Source organism: Leucopleurus acutus, assembly GCF_964270905.1.
Source record: "Leucopleurus acutus genome assembly, chromosome: 15".
Taxonomy (NCBI): domain Eukaryota; kingdom Metazoa; phylum Chordata; class Mammalia; order Artiodactyla; family Delphinidae; genus Leucopleurus; species Leucopleurus acutus.
In genome coordinates, this window is record NC_139157.1 from 82,070,403 (window position 1) to 82,091,458 (window position 21,056).

The window sequence follows — 21,056 nt, forward strand, 5'->3', positions numbered from 1 at the left end:
TGAGTGGGTGGCATGGGGGCTGGCTCCCAAGCTGCTCAGGTTCTGGGAGAGGGTGGGTATGTGTGGCACGGGGCTGATACAAATCTCTTTCTCCAGGTCTGTGCTCCTTGTAACTGGAACTCAACTTGTTTTTAGAGCATAATATGTTGCTGACTTCCGAGGATATTCTGCTCAGCTCTGGTGCTGTAACTATAGAGTTTAAGAAGAAATAAGACCTGGGCTTGATGTTACATTTTATCAAGATTTCCAGCCATCAAGTACAGAGAGCTTGCAGTGTATTGAGTAACTTAGCTGTGCAACTTTGAAGTTACAAGTTACTTCATTTTCTGTGCCCCAGTTGTCTCATTTCTAGAATAGAGATCATTTTCGTCTTACCTTATAGTGCAATGAGAATTAAATGTTAGCAGGCGTCAAGTATTTTCAATAGAGCGGCACACATGGTGAAGTGTTAGCTACAAGGACAATGATTATGGGGAATAATGATGGTTTTCAAAAGCCAGGTGTGAGGCTCTTCTATTTTGTTTAATTCTTTAACAATTGTTTGGGGTAACTATGTTCAACTTGTATTGCAGTTAAGGCAACTAAGTTACAGGCAGATTAACTACTTTGCCTGAGGCCAACAGTTGAAGAGCTTCAGAACAAACCGGGATTCAAACCTAGGTTGGCTGGGCACCAGGGCCCCTGTGAATTCCCACATCCCTGCCTTCCAGGGAGCCCCTCTTTACCCAAGTCCTCCAAAAGCTTGCAGTGTATTCCTAGAGCAGTTCTCAAAGCTTCCACTGTATTCCTATAGCAGCTTGTCTGGATTTTTTCTGGTGAATTTCTCCACATCCTGATTTTTTTTTTTCTTTTCAGCAAACGTTCCCTTGCTAATCCCTCCTTCAGTGTAACCTTGTTAGCTTTGGGGACACACCCCTGGCTAGGCCTGGCCTTACAGGGCGGCCTCTTCCCACCCCTTCCCTCTGCTTTGGCTTAAAGTGTCACCAGATGCCTCTGGTTCACTCCCTTTGCTTTAAGCCCTCACAGGGGCAGGAGGGACCAAGGCCGGCCTGGGGTGGCACTGAAGGGGTCTCGGGGGGGCACTGACTCCCCACAACCCCTTCTTCATTGGGACTGTTGGCAACAAAGGAAAACCAGTCGGGAAAATGAAGAACTTCTGGTAAGACCTTGACGCAGAAAAGGGTCGTGGGGAGACTGGGCTGGGGATCCTTGGAACCCAAGGTCTGTGTTTTTGCAGTGGTGGCAGGAGGGGAGAGGGGAGAGCAGAGAGACAGAGAGATAGATGATGGAGTGAGACAGAAAAGAGCAAAAATGAGAGACAGGAGAGAGCCAGAGAAAGAGGGAGAAAGAGACAGCCACTCAAATGGAGATGCAGAAAAAGGAAGATAAACGAAAGCAGAGACAAGGATATGGGTGTAGAAAGAATGAGACAGGTAGGTATGGAGAAAGCGAGACAGAAATGTGAGAACTCGTTAAATCTCTTCATCAGATTTGATAAAGAAAATGGAAAAAGTAAACTAGACTGAGGGCCGGTCACCTGCAGTCATCAGGTGAGCCAGATCTAAAACAGTGAAGCAGTCCCCATGTGGAAGGACTCCTGTTTGAGTCATTTTTCTTCTCTTCTCTTCAGGAAAATCCCATTTCTCTTCTTTGTATGCAGCTTTGTGGGACCTTGGGCATCCGCAACTGTCAAGCGCCGCCCAAGTAAGGGCCACAGTTTCTAGATTTCACAATGTTACTCGTTCTGGAAAGGATCAAGCAGGGCTGTGGCTGAGTGAGGCATCCAGGACCCTTCACACCCTCCTTCTTCAACCCTGCCTTGGCCGTGGGCGTGCTCTATAGCTTGTTTTCCGTGGTCAGTGTTGCACATGGAAAAGTCCTGGCTGTGATCACAGCTGGGCAGGAGACCTAATCTGTGGGCTGCAGTGCCTCACCCAGCGCCTCCCTGGTTCAGATGGTGATTGGTAATGATGGATGGATAGATGGATGGAAGCCAATAATCTGGGGTCAGGGGGCATATAAAGAGTATGTTTGATGTACTGAAACGGCCAGGCCAAAGCTTTGTAACTGGAAAATGCTTTTTCTGAAATCTAGGACGTGTCTGTCACCAGGTGAGGACCAGCAGGGCACCGGGGTTGGACAGTTACAAGAAGCCTTCTGTGTTGTTGAAAAAACTGTCCCCCCCTACAACCTTTCACTTGAGTAAGGAGCACCCAATTTCATTCTAGGATTTCTCATCCTTCTTGTGATTGAGGGTTTAATTCTCACAATTCTTTTGTCTTGTCACTCTTCCTTATTCTAAGATGCTGGTCATAGTCTAGTTGGAATGCTTATTTGATCTCTTAGAATAAATTTATGAAATTAAGTGCATCCTCTATATTTTGTTTAGGGTTAATGAATCCTAAGACATCCTCAACTCTTTTCTCAACTTGACAAAGATTCTTAAGAACTTCACTTTTCAGAAGTCCCATTGAACTGGCTCTCTGGCTTCTCTCAGAATTTCTAAAATTTGTGGTGTTAAAGGAATATCTTCTAGCCCAAACCACCAGAAGTTTTCCAAACAGTCTTCTGACACTGTGCCATTCAGAACATCGTGCAGCTCTGGTTCCAAAAAGAACAAATTCTGAACTTCCCCAAAGGGAACATTTTCCCAACACAAATTATTAAAATAACTTTGTGCCTTGCCTCACTTCCAGGATGGGTTGAAGATGAATAAATTATAATCATAGAGTCATAGAGTTAAAGCCAAATACACTACTTGTAAGTAAATATAGCATAGTTTAGTATGTTTTGTATAACTTTGTACTTTAAACAGTTGCCCAGCTCATTATTATTGATATATCCCCATGATCCCTGTAGGGGTTGAGGTAGGATGACATGTTATCTCTTTTGCAGGGTTCCCTGTTAATTCAAATGCTAATGGTGAAAATGAACTCTGTCCAAAGGTCAGGATTGGACAAGATGATTTACCAGGTGAGTATCAGTGTATCATATTGACAATGCATGTTTTCTATAAACCTACCTGATACATGTTTTATTTGGGAAAGTTGTGGAAAGGAATGAAACCAGTCTCATTTTAGACTTTTATTTCGTGTTCTCTTTCTGTAGGGTTTGACCTGATTTCTCAGTTCCAGATAGATAAAGCCGCATCTAGAAAAGCTATCCAGAGGGTAGTGGGGTCCACTGCATTACAAGTGGCTTACAAACTGGGAAAGAAGGTAGACTTCAGGATTCCAACCAGGTAACGTAAAAAAAATACTTGATCTAATTGTCTGCCTCAAGCGCAACTTAAAAAATGAAAATCTAATCAGTCTTGAGAGTCATCTCCTGCTCAGTGTTTCTTGGATCATGATTTTATTTAAAGAGGAAGGAATGTATTTACCTACCTATCTTTAGTACCTGAATATGTGAATGCTCTTCATGTTTTCAGTATGTAATTTACTTTCCATTCCAGGAAAAAAGGATCACTGAGGCTATTATACATTGATTCAGGACACGTTCTTATTACTTTGCTCTCTGTTTTTCTAAAATTTGTCTGGTTTTGCCTGAAAGGACCCTCTGTGAAAAGTGCCAGAGGTTAAGCATAAAATTTTTTTTAAGCATCTTTATTGGAGTATAATTGCTTTAAAATGGTGTGTTAGTTTCTGCTTTATAACAAAGTGAATCAGCTATACATATACATATATCCCCATAACTCCTCGCTCTTGCAGCTCCCCGTAAATTTAACTAGAAACCGCTGAGCGGTTAGAAGGCTCACGATGGCGCTGTTCAAGCATCCTGGTGCTGAAATAGATCCACACATCTAGGGCTTGGCTCCTGGCAGGAACCAAACAAAAGCAAAACTAGAATAATGATAACAGAAACAATGGTAGTGATAATACTTTAAAAATCCTGCATCTCCTTCCCTGGAACTAAGCCTTTTCTTCTTTACATTATTATAACTGAGGTGGTTTAGTGCATGTGTAAGCTTTGAATCATGCCATTGTTAGGAATGAGCTTCAGTTTTATATCACCTAAAAACCTTAAATGAGATGATGATGACGATGATTGACTGTTTTAGGGCACTGTAAAAAATGTAACTAAGATTCCTTTGGTATATGAATGAGAAAATTAGGGCTTTGATAGAAATTAAGATGTAAAGGTAAAGAATGATTTATAAGAGCACTAAAAGGATATCATGAGATTCTAAATGTTTATAATAATGAACATTTTGTTAAAATTAGAATATTCTGATATAGTACCAGATTGCAGATAGAAATTCATGTTTTGAACATACTATATTTTATAAAACAAAATAGTGTACTGTATAAGCTCTTTTTAGAGATTTACTAATTAACATCTTCATTACAATTTTGTGGTGGGGACATTATTATCCACATTGCATGGAGGAGAAAACCAAGGCCAGAAAGTTTGTTACTTGCATAAGGCCACAGGGTTAGGAGGTGCTGGGGGGATTGAAACCCAGGGAGAATCATTTCAGAAGCTGAGCTTCTAACCACTATCCCATACTGACCCTGGAAACCAGTCACATTTGGAAAGATTAAAGGCATGATAGCAGCCATTGACTTTTTTCTTATATTGTCTTTTCATGTGCTAGATGTGTTCTTAAATAAGCTTTAGAGTACTTTGGTTTTTCTTTCTTCAATAAAATAACTAAACATGACACGAGACCCTCAATGTTGACCTTTCTTCTCTATAATTTAAGGTACAATCTGGACTGTCATTAACTCTAAGTTCAGAGGTCGATAAACTTGAGGCCATGGAGCCTTCCTACCTCCTGCTCATCTTTGCTGTTGTTTTTCTCTAGGTGCCTAGAGTGATCACGAAATATTTTCCACAGGTGAAAACGTCCCAGGACATTTTTACCAATGTCCCGTATTTTCTGTCTCCTTGACTCCTTGCTCCCACAAGGACTAAAGGCTCTTGTTTTACTGGCAAGGTTTATTAAGATATGAAGAAAGAAGGAGGAAGGAATAGAAGAAGAGAGTAGCAGAAAGAAATAAAAAAGGAAGGAGGAGAGCCAGAGGGCTGAGATAGGTGGGGTCCCTTGGGCAAGTTGCTTAGACTGTCTTTGATTCTGTTCCCTCAGTTTAAAACTAGGAATGATAATAATGATGCCATTGGGTTGCCATGAAGAGAAAACGTTAGTACATGGAGATGACGAATAGAGCCTGGTACACGGGTATTGGTGAAATGTTTATTGTAAGTGGTGGAGAGCAGCAGAAGAGAGAGGTGCAGATGGGGGTGGTTTCACCTTAGTGGATTCTTTCTTTGCGAGCTGCCCTCCAAGTCCTATTCACTCAAGAAAGGCAGGGACCTGAACTGCTCTCAAACCATGCATGCAGTAGACTGTCTTGGTTTTTAAGGGAATCTGTGCAGGAGAATATAGGCTCCGAAGGAGTGAAAGAAACTATTAGCACGATCTTTTTGGGAGGGAGAGTATGGCATATGGAGCTAATGTGATAGAGTCACGATTCATCCTTATTTATGTTTCAATTTTTTAGAAATATTAGGAGCCACATAATTTTGGTGCTTTTTATTCTTTATTTAGGCATAAGAGTGTCACAATCTCAACTTGTACTTCAAATATATTATGTTTGTTTGCAGTAACAGTCCGTAGCTTTTCTTTGGGTTAAGGTCCTAAACAAATGTTCCAAGGTTCAAAGATTTCTTATGTTTTATTCAAACCCTATGGTTCTCCTTTTAAGGTATTCTGTGCAGATTGTAACATAATGAAGTAAATCATTTATAGATTCAGCTTCTTTTAAATTATGTATCCTGTCAAGTTTACTTATCGATGTGTAGAGCATAGTTGCCAGAAAAGAATCTCAGTTGTTCAAAAAAGAAAATGAGACTGACTGTTCTATAACTTAAACTTTTTTTTTTTTTTTTTTTTTGTGGTACGCGGGCCTCACACTGCTGTGTCCTCTCCCGTGGCGGAGCACAGGCTCCGGACGCGCAGGCTCAGCAGCCATGGCTCACGGGCCCAGCCGCTCCGCGGCATGTGGGATCTTCCCGGACGGGGGCACGAACCCGTGTCCCCTGCATCGGCAGGCGGACCCTCAACCACTGCACCACCAGGGAAGCCCTATAACTTAAACTTATGAGGACTTTTAAATGGCCTTAGGTGTACACAAATAAACACACACACATATATTATTAACTTGAACACTAAAAGGAATTTTCTCTTCTCACCATGTTTTTCCTCTTACCATTCTCCTCTTCCCTCTTACTGCATTAACCTAGCTCGAAAGAGTAATAGCATGATAATCCTGATGACATTTGTGTAGACACACAAACACACATATTATACTCATATATATGGAGAAAGAGAGATGGCCGCTCTTGACATAGCCACATGTTTATCATGAATTATTCTTCCAGCAACCTCAACCACCTCCCATTTTTAAAAAGTTTTTGGCATTATGTGACCAAGTCAGAAGTAAATGAAGACGTTTTGTCATATCTTACCTTCAACACAATCACTTTGTTCACTTAGCAGGAGAGATTGGATGAAGCACAAATTGGGAGAGATCCCTCTGTTAACCTCATAATGTCTTTGCAAAGGAGTCATGAGAAGTTACTGTGACTTCTAGTATCAAAACACCTAGACTTGTTTTTCCTAGAGACTGATGAAATTCTGCAGGCTTGCTCAGTACATCTTTAAACAAATATATAGGTGACACAGATAAGTTTCTTATTTTTTGATATTTTTTATTATTATTATTTTTCACACAGATATGTTTTTAAAAGCCTAGGAAATTAATGCTTTAAGGTAGAGAACATAAAATATTAGGATTATCTTCCTTCTTGGAAAAACTCACACCTCAACGATAATTATCTTGGGCTCCCCCTAAAACTCTGTAAGTATCTAGTTAAATTCAGGTCATTGGTTGGAAAGAATAATAAAAAAAATTATAATTTAAATGGAAACTTGCCAAATTTCACCATTGAATAAGACTTTTAAGTTACCTCCTAGCTCCAAATTAATCAAGGTTGGTTAAATGAGATGTATAAACTTCCATAAGGTTTTACAATTACACAGTAGGCAATATCTTTTTTTCACTGTTTACAATTACTATTTTATTGAACATTTACATTATTTCCAACTTTTTGTTATTACAAATGATGCAATACATGTTTTGTAAATAAAACTGTTTCACCATTTTGTGATTACTTTCCAAAATGAAAAGTATTGGATCAAAGGGCATGAATATTTTAAGGATGTGTGTATGGATCTAGTATTATCAATACTAACATATCAATATTAATTTAAAGTAGGCAATGTCTTACACTGTCATTAGTGAACCTTAGTTTCTTCTCTAGAAGATTCTGGAATAGGTGTAATCTGAGAAATCTAAAGTCAAAATGACAAACAGAATCTATATTAAAAACAAATATCAAAATAGATATGTTAGACATCCTTTTTCTGGGAAGATAGGATAGTAAATAGTTCTTGCATACGTTTTTTTCTTCTTTAGTTCCAAACTGAATCTTCTAAAATGTACATCTTTAAACCTCCTGTACACTTGACAGACGTAAAATATATTTAGCAAATTGAAAGCTTTGCAATAAGAATAATAAACATCACCAGTAATCAATTAAAAATATGAACTGAAAATTGAATTCACCCAGTGTTATAAATAAAAACTAAAGTCATCTTAGAAAATAATGGCTAAAGAAGTAATTGGATGATAAAAGAATACTCAGATGAAGATTTCACATTTTTGTTATTTTTATAAAACTAACAAAGCAATGAGATTTGTTGACATGGTTGACAGCTAGCTATGACAGCTAAACATTTGGGGCTGAGGAAAATTTTGGTTTAGAACTTTTCGACCCCAGCAATATATTTTAAAGTAACGGGCAGAGTGCATATGCTAATACAATGAATTTTTATGTTATTCATATTAGGTTGTAACAAATTAAACCAGTATCCACTTAGCTGTTTCTTCTTGCCTTTTCTTCTTTACACAAGAAGAGGGCCGTAAAACAGGAGTTTGACCTGAAGGAAGGTTATTTAGGACTTTGGATCCTGGTCCGTAATTGTTCAAACAAAATTAATTGGCATCTAGTTTTCCTAGGATTTCTCCTTTGCTTAGGAAATTTTCTATGCTTATAAGGAGGAAGGTAGAAGGAAACAACCTTCAAGCCCCTGAAGGTAAAGATGTAACGGTGATGTTTACATTTACTGTGTCCTGATTTTTTAAAGTTCGGTCTTCAGCTTTTAGCCACTTGGCATCAACAGAAGACCCAGGTAGCTGGTGCAGCTCCAGATGGCTACCTCACAGAGATGGGGGATGCAGGAGGAACAATGAAGTCTTATGCAGCACTTTAGAGCAGTAAAGGAAGTTGACATGATACAGATTTAACTGGCAGATTGAGGAACAACTGGGTTGGAGTAGAGAATTAATAACTGGTCACCTTTCCCTTGTCACGTGTCCAGTGACAAGCAACCAGCTGCTACTTTAACACACTGAAGTCCTTGGAAAAGACAGACACGCTCAGTGTGAAGGGGCTTCTCACGTCTGCAAGTGACCGATTCTCAAAGTACTTATGAGTCTAGGTTATACTTGGGGAGGGGAAAATCCAAGCAGTTATGGAAATAACAAAAAATCCTAACATATTACGTTAAAATAAAATTTCAAGAACCCGCTTTAATTAAAGGGTGTCCTAAACTGGTAGAGCTGCTTTGGATTCCAAATGATCTCTTCTCTCATTTGTGGAAGAATGTTGCCCAGAACTTTGCAAGAATGTGTTTTTGGCGGAATGTGTTTTTTGAGGTGGAATTGCTGAATAGTAGCTCTTTAGGTAGCATAAATAGTAATACTGTTGGGATTATGTGACATTTGGGAACACTCCTCAGCTATGAGGGAGGGTTTTTTTTAAATGTGTATTTTAAGATTTTAAGATGTGTATTTTAAGATGAAACATTAATGTACACGAATGAACTTCAGTGAAGGTCTTTATGAACAGCCATGAAAGAACAACTTGTACATGGTTTTTCACACTGGAGCCTTTCTGTAGGTCTAGAATCTAAAACAGCATAATTAGGAAATATGGTAATATGCTTGGGTACAGAAAACAAGGTTTATATTTACTGTCTTAAATTTTGCTCAGGCAATTATATCCCAGTGGGCTGCCTGAAGAATACTCCTTTCTAACCACTTTTCGGATGACTGGAAGCACACTTGAAAAGAACTGGAGCGTTTGGCAGATTCAAGATGCCTCGGGGAAGGAGCAAGTTGGCGTGAAGATTAATGGCGAAACAAAATCTGTTGCATTTTCGTACAAGGGACTCGACGGAAGTCTCCAAACTGTGACCTTTTCGAATTTGCCCTCCTTGTTTGATTCCCAGTGGCATAAGATCATGATTGGCGTGGAAAGGAGCAGTGCGACTCTTTTTGTTGACTGCAACAGGATCGAGTCCTTACCTATAAAGCCAAGAGGCCAGATCGATGTCGATGGCTTTGCTGTGCTGGGAAAACTTGTGGATAATCCTCAAGTTTCTGTTCCGGTAAGTATACAAACGTACACTGTGGGAGATTAAAACAAACCCAGATTGGTGAAAATTAATACCTCAGACATCTTTAAAAATCATTCGAATATCTTAAACAATGGACAGTTATTCGTCTTTAAAAGTCATCCAAGCAGTTTTGCAAAATGCCCTCAGTGCCTCTTTTGAGCAGAAACACTTGCCAGATGGAATGGGGAATCAGAGCAAGTTGAGTAGATGTTTCCTCATCCTAAGGAGCTTGAGGTCTACTTGGGAGATGCTACATGCCCACCTGGAGCACCCAGAATCCTTTGAGGCAACTTGAAAGAAACCCATACTTGTGTGGTACCTATTGCTTATAAATAACCAATGAGCATATTCAAAGTAAGGTTAAGATGAGCGGTGGATTCAGTTAGTCAAGAATCCCGTGCTTCTCAGAAGCAATGAAACCTTGATATGGAAGGATTTGAATTGGTAAAAAGAGGAGAAAGTATATTCTAGCTGAGAGAAAGAGCATTAAAGGAAAAAGAAGTAAGACAGTAAGTAGGCACATTCAAGATCTGGAGCCTGGCTGGTTTGGATGAAACGTGTGTGTGAAAATGTGAGTGAGTGTGTGTGATGGGGGGTGGTGAGGGCAGGTGAGAGGCAAGGTTGGGAGGCTGTATGGTGTCTGACCCACAAGAATGAAAATCATGCAGACGGCACAATATTTCTTTATTTAGAAGTAGGTCTCGCATGACATATTATGAAAGTAAAGGATTTTAGAGCTCTGTTCGTGACTTTGCTGTAGAGACCCATGGATATAAAGGTAAGGAACTGTATGATGACACAATAATTGTGCCAACTAGTACCATATAGTTCTATCATTTTGAATCGTTAAACTTTCACTGAGCTATCCTAAAAGGATATTTCTTAATATTGTTACGGGAATTTAAAAACTATATCTTACTGGGCAAGTGATCTGTTGGAAAAAACAAAAGAATTTAGAGCTCAATAAATAAACTATTGATTTCCTCCCCCCACCCCACTTCTGTCTCTCGTACGGATCTGTTAAATTGTAGTCACAGAACTCATATCATGGAGGGTAGCAGAGGTGACACAATGATTTTGAATGGTTCCTGTGCACTTGTCCAAAGAAAGAAAGGTTATCGGGCATCTCAGTAACGGAATTGTTCAAATAACTTATTTTCAAGGGAAGAAGTGTGACTAGTGTGAAGGATAGTGTGAAATTTCTATATTCTGTGATGGACAGGAAGCAATTTTTAACTGCCACATTACTGCTCTGACTTGTAGACACTTGAGAAAGTATTCCTCCAAATAGTGAGTTATCACACTCAAGTGGCTGGGTTAGAAAGCCAGTGGGACCATCGTGATGCCATCTTGAAATTTTGTGCAGCAAGACCTTTGCAGTGGCACTGGGGTGGCTTTCAGACCACACAACCTCTGCCATGTCTGTGTCACTTCTGGACCGTAGGTGAGGGAAGGAGACCTGAGGGTATGTCCTCACTGTGATGGATAGCAGTCAAGTACTTGTATAATTGATTTACTAATTCATTGCTCTTGAAAAACATTTCAAGTCATTATAATTCTGAATTCCGCATGCTAGGATGCTATTAAGTTGACTGATGGCCAGAGCAGTAAAGTCTCAGTATTACTTCGTTATATTATAGTCTAGCCGATCATGTTACAGCTGACTGTAGGGTGTCTGCCAAGTGTGGTCTTACATCACAGTGGAGACCAGTTGGGACAGTTATCTTCAATTTTATTCTGCCGTTTGCAGGAATGCAACTAAGATGCCGGCAGCTGGTGTTACATTTCACTTTTGTTCCACCAAGGAGCTTTTCAAAGTCAGCACACTGTCCATGTTAAAAGTATTTGGAACAGGCATGAACGATTTTTTTCTTTTGTACTGAATTCTGACTCTACCACGAGGAAACACAAAAGAGACTTGAGTCTAACGTGTCATTAAAGTTCTGTATTTGATGATGTGGTTGGTGGTGGTAACCATAACTAAAATAGATCAAGGTTATAGGTCCAAAAATATCCTACTTACGTCCAAGGACAGACTGTGACAATGTCAAACTCAAACTTGTCACCAAAACATATTCCTCAACTTTTACCCTGTATAAGACAAAGAAGTAGAAAACTCTACGTAATTAAAGCCCATTTATGCTTTTTTAGCATCTTAATACCCCTAATATACCAATAGAAGTTTTAAAAATACTTCTATTCCCATTAACTTACTTTATCCTTTCAACAAGTTCATAAGAGAGCAAACACAGATTGGATTCTCTCTATTTTTCAGTTGAAGACATGGCTTCATGTAGGTTTCTTGGCTTGTAAGAAACAGTGTTAGGCATAAATTTCTAATCTACCTTATTTTGTCTATGCCAACTAACTTTCCTTTGAGAAAAATAGAAACATATGTAATAACCACATATCTTTTCTTATAAAGGATCTCATCATTCTCATTTTGGAAGGTATTTGTGATTTGCATAGATTTTTCAGAATTTACTTTGCAGGACAAAATAAAATAAATTTTTTTAAAAGAAGGAAAACTGTGCAGTATGAAACATGTCCTCAGACATTGGTCCTACTTGTTATTCATTTAGTGAGCTTTTGTTTTTGTTTTTTATTTACTTTTTGGCTGCACTGCAGGGCATGCGGGATCTCAGTTCCCCAGCCAGCGATCAAACCCGTGCCCCCTGCATTGGGAGGGCAGAATCTTAACCACCAGACCACCAGGGAAGTCCCTAGTGAGCTTTCAGTTTTTGCCTCTATACTGGGTGTACAGAATTAAACAAGTCGCAGGTCTTGTTCTCCCAGTTCCTGGGAGGGTGAGTGGTTGAGATAAGTAAACGATGACAAAATAACACGATAAGGATCAGGAAAGTGGAGGGAGGCACGGGGAAAAGGCTCTTCACTCAGATGGGGGCAGGGAGGCATGGGAATGAAGTCCAAGGAGGTTTCCTGTGGGAGGTGGCCTTTGAGAGGAATCCTAGGGGGAGAGGAGAGTTACCCAGGAGAAGATAAAGTCCAGTGTTCTAGGAAAAGGAATTCTCATATGGGAATTCCCATATCTGAATTCTTACCTTTTCTAGCTTTATTAGTTTTCCGACACTGCTCTTTACTCTTCTAGACTAAGAATAGTCAAGTGCTCATACGAGTCCCCAGACAAACCCAAATGCCCATGAATTGTCCCTACGCCCTTGTTTTTATTTTGTGGCCTATGATCTCACGTTGGCTGAAATCTCAAGTTGCCATCAATGACTGAAGTGACTGTCTCTTGGAAGACTTACAGAGTGGTGAACAGCGGAATCTGTATATTCTGAGTGGTAGAAGACGTATCCTGATAGGGCACTTTTCTCTTGATTTGGAGACAGCAAGTCTTCAGTATTCCTTGTGAGAGATTTTAGATTAAAATGAAATGTGCTGCTAACATGAAAGCAACAAGTAACAGTGTAGTTTTCTATTTTCCTTCATGAAATCAGATTCATTCTAATCTTTGACACTCCACATTAATTAAATACTTTTTTCAGGATCGGCACTTGCTTTTCTTTAGTAAAGCAAAGCCCCTTTTAAAGGTATTAACAGATGTCAAAAGGTAACCCTAGGAACTGCATAATAAAAAGGCAGTGGAACACAACATTTGATGGGGCGCTAACACTAAGAGACTCATTTATATTGTGCTTGTTTGTGATTTCTCCCGATCTAGCCCATCTTTTGTCTCTTTGCCTTTTCTAAATTGGAAAAGGAAACCAATGGCAAGAGGTTTACATAAGACTTGCAGAGCAGCTGCTCCCGTGCTGCACAGCTCAAACACCTTCGCAGCATTCATGGTTAGTTAGTGGGCTCAGAGTATTTATATTTCCCCCAAAGTACTGCTATAATACATAGTTTGACTCCAAAGCCATAAATTCCATATTTTCTATTCGCCTTTGTGCCCGTATTTTAGGCAAAGCTCAGTCTCTTGGCAGGATACCATAAAAACGTGACTTTATGGCAGGTTCTTTATTGTTCGTTGGCAACGTGGTTGCCCGGGAGAGTTATTTGGTACAGCTCCGTTAGAAAACAAAGTAAGGCTTTCTACCTTTTCAGGGATGTACATTAGGGGTTTGGGCTTGTTTGAGGGAGGATGAAAGTATATATGGCTTTACAAATACATGATTCACACCCTTTATCTTTTTTTTTATATTTGAATTTTATTTTATATTTTTTTATACAGCAGGTTCTTATTAGTTATGCATTTTATACGTATTAGTGTATACATGTCAATCCCAATCTCCCAATTCATCCCACCACCACCACCCCCGCTTTCCCCCCTTGGTGTCCATACGTTTGTTCTCTACATCTGTGTCTCTATTTCTGCCCTGCAAACTGGTTCATCTGTACCATTTTTCTAGATTCCACATATATGTGTTAATATACGATATTTGTTTTTCTCTTTCTGACTTACTTCACTCTGTGTGACAGTCTCTAGGTCCATCCATGTCTCTACAAATGACTCAGTTTTGTTCCTCTTTATGGCTGAGTAATATTCCATTGTATATAGATACCACATCTTTTTTATCCATTTGTCTGTCGATGGGCATTTAGGTTGCTTCCACGTCCTGGCTATTGTAAACAGTGCTGCAATGAACATTGGGGTGCATGTGTCTTTTTGAATTATGGTTTTCTCTGGGTATGTGCCAAGTAGTGGGATTCCTGGGTCATACAGTAATTCTATTTGTAGTTTTTTAAGGAACCTCCATACTGTTCTCCACAGTGGCTGTATCAATTTACATTCCCACCAACAGTGCACGAGGAAAACCCTTTATCTTTTTACCTATGCATATTCTGAATAAACCAAGGCAGAACATGATTAATCAGACAGATATAATGCTTTTAAAAATTATATTTCAACTGTGTTGCTCTATGTTATTTTTTTCAAATTCAGAGAAAATGTGAGAGCAAATATTATAGAAAGAACCAGCAAAACCCAGGATGGAGAAGCTATGTCTTTCTCTCTATCCCACAGAATTATCATACTAACTTCCCAGTGTACAAAGAACGTTTCATGAATGATAACATGGGAAAGATAAATTATGAGGTTGTGATTAATATTATTTCTGGTATTTGAGAAATATTATAGGAAAGTTATGTTTTCAGTCATTTAAGAAATACATATCTACTGTGCAAAATATCTAAACTATTGTTTGCTTATTACGTTGTTTTGACAAGTGCTTTTTACAAATACTCTTTCACTAGGAAGTATTAAATAAATATGAAAGAAATGGTACTGTTATCTGTACATATCCATGGAAAATACTTTTTATAACACTTTGGTGTGATTTGATCAGGTTAGTTTTGAACGTTGACTGTTAGTCTTTCAGAGATAAAACCTAGCTTGCTACATCCGCTGGATCTTGCACTAGGTGGCAATAAACCAAGAAGAGCACAGAAAATAGAGCTGCTATCACAGGAGGAGCCATGATGGGGGAAGGTGCTAAGGACAACCAGAGTGAAAACTAAATGACGGCCAAACTTGCTTTTAATGGAAAATAGAAAGTACGAAAACTTTTATTGGCTTCAGCTGTGCCCAGACTGTTGCAATGAAAAAAAAATCATTGTTATTAGTATTCTATTTTTCCTAAAATGTATACAGACTAAGATCATAAAGAATCTTTGTTATGTAGACTGGGTGACTAGAAAGCAAGAGATTCATTCAACAGCATTTTCCCTTCTCTTCACGTTAATTCCTCTGTTGTTAGCTTCTTTGGTTACAACATGGTATCCATAGACTCATGGGCTTTCAGAGCTATAGGAAACTAAGTCTATGTAGTTCCAACCTCTCAGTCTATACATGAAGAAATTAAAACCCAGACAGGGGAAGGGGCTTGCCCTGAGTTGTAATCAAACAAGAAGGCAAATACTAACAATACTTTCTTCATTATATTTCTTATCCATTTCTATGTATTCATTTATTAACACTCAGTAACTATTTACTAAACATCTGCTAAGTTATAGACAGAAATTAAAGCTGCAATGGTGCTTACATTCTTTCTAGGGAGAGGTGGTGAACACAGATGAGTAAATCAATAGGTTTATAGAATGACAGGTGGTCATAACTGCTGTAGAGAAAAAAGAAGACAATTGGAGTGCCTGGAGAGAGAGCCTCCTTGAGAAAACAAAACAAAACAAAACATGAAGGAGTCGGGGGAATTAGCACGTATATACTATCTGGGGGAGGAGGATTCCACAAAGAGAGAGTGAGTCAAAGGGACTGTGTTAGTGTTGTCGGCTGTCTTTGAGGAAAGCATGGAGACCAGTGTAGCTGGGATGAGACGGAGAGAAGCAGGCTCTGAGGCTGGAGAGGGACCATGATGTGAAGGTGAGAGACACTGTCAGCACCCTGGCTTTCCTGTCATGTGGGAGATAGAAAGCTATCAGATAATTGGGCTAGATAAACAACATGTTTTCTTTTTAAAGCATCTCTTTGGCTGAGTTTTGACAGTATATTGGAGGGGGAGACAAGGACAGAGCATTTAGGAGCATCTTAAGAGGAGACATTTTTTTTTTTTTTGAAGTATAGTTGATTTGTAATATTGCATTAGTTTCAGGTGTACAGCGTAATGATGATTCGGTCTTTTTTCAGATTATATTCCATCATAGGTTATTGTAAGATATTGGGTATAGTTCCCTGTGCTATACAGTAAATCCTCGTTGCTTATCTATTTTATGTATAGTAGTTTGTATCTGTTAATCCCATACTCCTAATTTGTGCCTCCTTTCCTCCTTCTCCCCTTTGGTAATCATAAGTTTGTTTTCTATGTCTTTGAGTCTGTTTCTGTTTTGTATATAGCTTCATTCGTATTATTTTTTAGATTCCACATAAGAGTTATGTCATATAATATATATTTGTCTGTCTCTGTCTGGCTGACTTCAGTTAGTATGACAATCTCTAGGTCCATCCATGTTGCTGCAAATGGCAAAATTTCATTTTTTAAAAGACTGAGTGATATTGCATTGTATATATGTACCATATCTTCTTTGTCTAGTCATCTGTTGATGGATATTTAGGATGCTTCCATGTCTTGGCTATTGTAAATAGTGCTGCTAGGAACATTGAGGTGCATGTGTTTTTTCAAATTAGGGTTTTCATTTTTTTCTGGATATATACCCAGGAGTGGGATTGCTGGATCATATGGTAGGTTTTATTTTTTTTTAATTTTAATTTTTGTTTTTTAAAGGAACCTCCATACTGTTTTCCTTAGTGGCTGTATCAGTTTACATTCCCACCAACAGTGTAGGAGGGTTCCCTTTTCTCCACACCCTCTCCAGCATATATTACTTGTAGACTTTTTGATGGCAGCCATTCTGACTAGTGTGAGGTGATAGCTCATTGTAGTTTTGATTTGCATTTCCTCTAATAATTAGTGATATTGAGCTTCTTTTCATGTGCTTATTGGCCATTTGTATGTTTTCTTTGGAAAAATGACTATTTAGGTCTTCTGTCCATTTTTCAATTGCATTGTTTGTTTTTCCATACTGTATTGAGTTATATGAACTGTTTGTATATTTTGGATCTCAATCCCTTGTCAGTTGCATTCTTTGACAATGTTCTTTCCCATTCTGTAGGTTGTCTTTTCATTTTGTTGATGGTTTCCTTTGCTGTGCAAAAGGTTTTAAGTTTGATTAGGTCCCATTTGTTTATTTTTGCTTTTATTTCTTTTGCCTTGGGAGAATGTTCTAAGAAAATACTGTTATGATTTATGTCAAAGAATGTTTTGCCTATGTCCTCTTCTAGGAGCTTCATGGTATCATGCCTTATATTTAGGTTTTTAAGCCATTCTGAGTCTATTTTTGTGTATGGTGTGAGGGTGTGTTCGAATTTCACTGATTTACATGTAGCTGTCCAGCTTCCCCAGCACCACTTGTTGAAGAGACTGTCTTTTCTCCACTGTATATTCTTGCTTTCCTTGTCATAGATTAATTGACCATTAACTGGTTTATTTCTGGGCTGTCTATTCTGTTCCATTGATCTATGTGTCTGTTTTTGTGCTGATACTGTACCACACTGTTTTGATTACTGTAGCTTTGTAGTATAGTCTGAAGTCTGGAAGGGTTATATCTCCAACTTTGTTCTTTTTTCTCAAGACTGACTTGGCAATTCTGTGTCTTTTATGGTTCCATATAAATTTTAGGATTATTTGTTTTAGTGCTGTGAAAAATGTGATGGGTATTTTGATAGAGATTGCATTAAATATGTAGATTGCTTCGGGTATTATGGCCATCTTAACAATATTAATTCTCCCAATCCAAGAGCATGGGATGTCTTTCCATTTCTTTGTATCACCTTCAATTTCCTTCATCAATGTTTTATAGTTTTCAGAGTGTAGACCTTTCACCTTCTTGGTTAAGTTTATTCTTAGGTATTTTATTCTTTTAATGCAATTTTAAACAGGATTTTTTTTTCTCTTTCTGATATCTCATTATTAGTGTAAAGAAACACAACAGATTTCTGTATATTAATCTTGTATCCTGCTACATTGCTGAATTCATTTATTAGTTCTAATAGTTTTGTGTAGAGACTTTATGGTTCTCTATACAGAGTATCATATCCTCTGCAAATAGTGACAGTTTTACCTCTTCCTTTCCAAATTAGATATACTTTATTTCTTTTTCTTGTTTGATTGCTGTGGCTAGGACTTACAATATTATGTTGAATAAAAGTGGTGAGAGTGGACATCCTTGTCTTGCTCCTGATTTTAGAGAAAAGGCTTTCAGCTTTTCACTGTTGAGTATTATGTTGGCTGTGGTTTGTCATAAATGGTCTTTATTACGTTGAGATATGTTCCCTCTATATCCAGCTTGGTGAGCATTTTTATCATGAATGGATGCCAAATTTTGTCAAATGCTTTTTCTGCATCTGTTGAGATGATCGTGTGATTTTTATCCTTTGTTTTCTTAATGTAGTGTATCACACTGATTGATTTGTGTATGTTGAACCATCCTTGTGGCACTGGAATGACTCCAACTTGATAATGGTGTCTGATTCTTTTTATGTATTATTGGATTTGGTTTGTTAATATTTTGTTGAGGATTTTTGCATCTATATTCATCTAAGATATTGGCCTGTAATTTTTTTTTTTTTCATAGTGTCTTTGTCTGGTTTTGGTATCAGGGTGATGGTGGCCTCATAGAATGAATTTGGGAGTGTTTCCTCCTCTTCAATTTTTGGGAATAGTTTGAGAAGGATAGGTATAAGTTCTTCTTTGTATGTTTGGTAGAATTCCCCAGTGAAGACATCTGGTCCTGGACTTTTGTTTGTAAGGATTTTTTTAAAAATTACAGATTCGATTTCACTTCTAGTGATCTGTTTGTTCAAATTATCTGTTTCTTCTTGACCTGGTCTTGTCAGTCTGTATGTTTCTGGAAACGTGTTCATTTATTCTAGGTTCAATTTGTTGGTGTTATTGTCACCTCCTCTCTTCAGAACTCTATCCTTCAACCTCCCCATCTCTGCTTATGAAAACCTTAAATGCCTTCAGGTCCCTCCTTATGTATTCCATGTTATATGATCCCCTTGTTGATGACCTTAGCCAGAAGTATATCTTTCTCATCTCAACTGCTGTCGTACTTATTTTCAAAAACATTTTTCAGCTTAGATACTGTCCTATACACTAAACATTTTTGTATCTTCCATACTATCTTTCTTGAAGCACATGAATGTGCTATACAAAGATATGCTGACTTAAAAAATGAGTAAATGACTAGTTGCCAGTCTGCTAACTCCAAGTCCACTGCTTTCCCCTTTCACCATTCTGCCTCTGCCTTTGGTGTGATTTGGATGAGTGTTGCCCACTCATATTTAACCACATTCTTGGCACTAAGTCGGGAACTGCATGGCCTAGTCTACACAAAGTTAGGGGAATTTCTGATTTTGTCACAGCTCAGAGCCTCCAGCTCAGCAACCAGGAAGCTTCACCTAGAGGACGTCCCTTATGACGGTAGAGAACAACATGTCATCATAAACTGAAAAGAAGGACGAGATCTGTGAATTCAAGTATTTCTTTAAATCTTTGTTGCTACTGACTAGACAAAAAGCTTAATGAATCACCTCTCCTATTACAGAATTTATATTTGAAGGGCTAGTTTTTAGGCAATGTATATAAAATTTGATCATAATTCAGTTTGCAAAAAATTAAGCCTTGTGCCATTCTCCTTAATATAGAGTCAAGTTCCATAGTTTGTCATTAAAATTCTCTCTCGGAGGAAAAGGTAGTTGTCTGCTATTAGTTTTTGTTTAGTTCTTCTGAATGGCTTAAGTACCTTATTAATATTTGTCAATAACCTAGCAAAGTAAGTAGAAATCTCTAGCCCTATTAAAAGAGTAGAGAGTTGGGGCCAAAATTCCTTGGTTTAATGTGTTGTCAGCTGGACCCTACTCTAGCTTAGGGGATAGAATTATACCTCAGAGTCCTATTGAAAAGAATTGGATAATGATGAATCTAGGCAGATGTAAGACAACTTACACTCACACAACCCAGTTTGCCTTGAAACAATGCAGAGGTATTTTACGTTGAGAAATATGGATTGTCCTAGGGCCTTTCATGTTCTGCTTACAGATTAAAAAAAACCTTTAACTTTTTATTTCTCTGCTTGTATTTTTTTTTTCGTGTCACATACTGTAAGCCCATTATGGGGAGGAGAATATCTGGTTCCCGTAGAATATTTCCTTAGTGCTTGGCTTATATTGGGACTTGAAAAATGTTTGCTGACGGACTAAATTAAAACATTAGTCACATATGTTTTGTTCATGGGTATTCAAAGTGAAGAATGATTCCAGGTATGAAAATGAGAGATGTGTGGAAATCAGCATTTTAGATGTATAACGAGAATGACTTTCACCAGGGAACTCTGCCAATCTTCCTTCAAAATAATTAGCATGGAGATTAGAATTCATATTGTATGCCCCCAAACGGTTGTTGTATAGATGATTATTAGTGCATAGGTGGTGTTTATGTGGAAGCACAGATGTGTTCAGAAACCTCTGATCTGGGTGACACTGTGTCACAACCCAGCCTGTATTCACAAGTGAATTCCATTCCATTCCCCCTTATCCTGCACCACAACTGCATCGCGCGTACTTACACAGGTGTACCCATTTATCCAGAAAGAATTACATTTTTGAGAAAATAGCTTAATGAATTACTTTGCATTTGCAATAAGTAACTTTAATGAACTATCTAAACAAAGGATATAGGTTTCCTGGTTAGCCATATAATTACAATTTCTCAAGGCGGTTAAGGTATGAATTATTTTTGAGAATCAAAGAATCACCCACATACAATGCATGCCTAGTTTGATACCAATTCACAAAGGACTTAGTGAATAACATTGTATGAGTGGTCTCTTTCATTTTGAGAGTCAGGGAAGGGGAGGCACCTTTTCTTATTCTGGTAAAACTTTTATCTGGTCACCGAGGAAAAAAAATCACATTTCCTATGTGATATTTTGTCATACACATGAATATGTAACTGCGTATAGAAACGGCTGCCAGTTTTGGGAGGAACAGTAG

The 21,056-nt window shown here is 38.3% G+C and overlaps 1 protein-coding gene across 1 annotated transcript in view; it reads left to right on the top strand.

Annotated features, from left to right (window-relative positions):
* Positions 1–1,145: 1,145 nt before the first annotated feature.
* COL9A1 (collagen type IX alpha 1 chain) overlaps positions 1,146–21,056 on the top strand; it is a gene marked incomplete at both ends in the record, with an annotated part of 83,318 nt that continues 63,407 nt past the window's right edge. The window contains 5 exons of the mRNA XM_082855960.1: positions 1,146–1,159; positions 1,631–1,704; positions 2,896–2,973; positions 3,109–3,241; positions 9,121–9,517. Of these exons, the coding sequence (XP_082712086.1) occupies positions 1,146–1,159; positions 1,631–1,704; positions 2,896–2,973; positions 3,109–3,241; positions 9,121–9,517 (696 nt within the window). The remainder of the gene's footprint in view (positions 1,160–1,630; positions 1,705–2,895; positions 2,974–3,108; positions 3,242–9,120; positions 9,518–21,056) is intronic.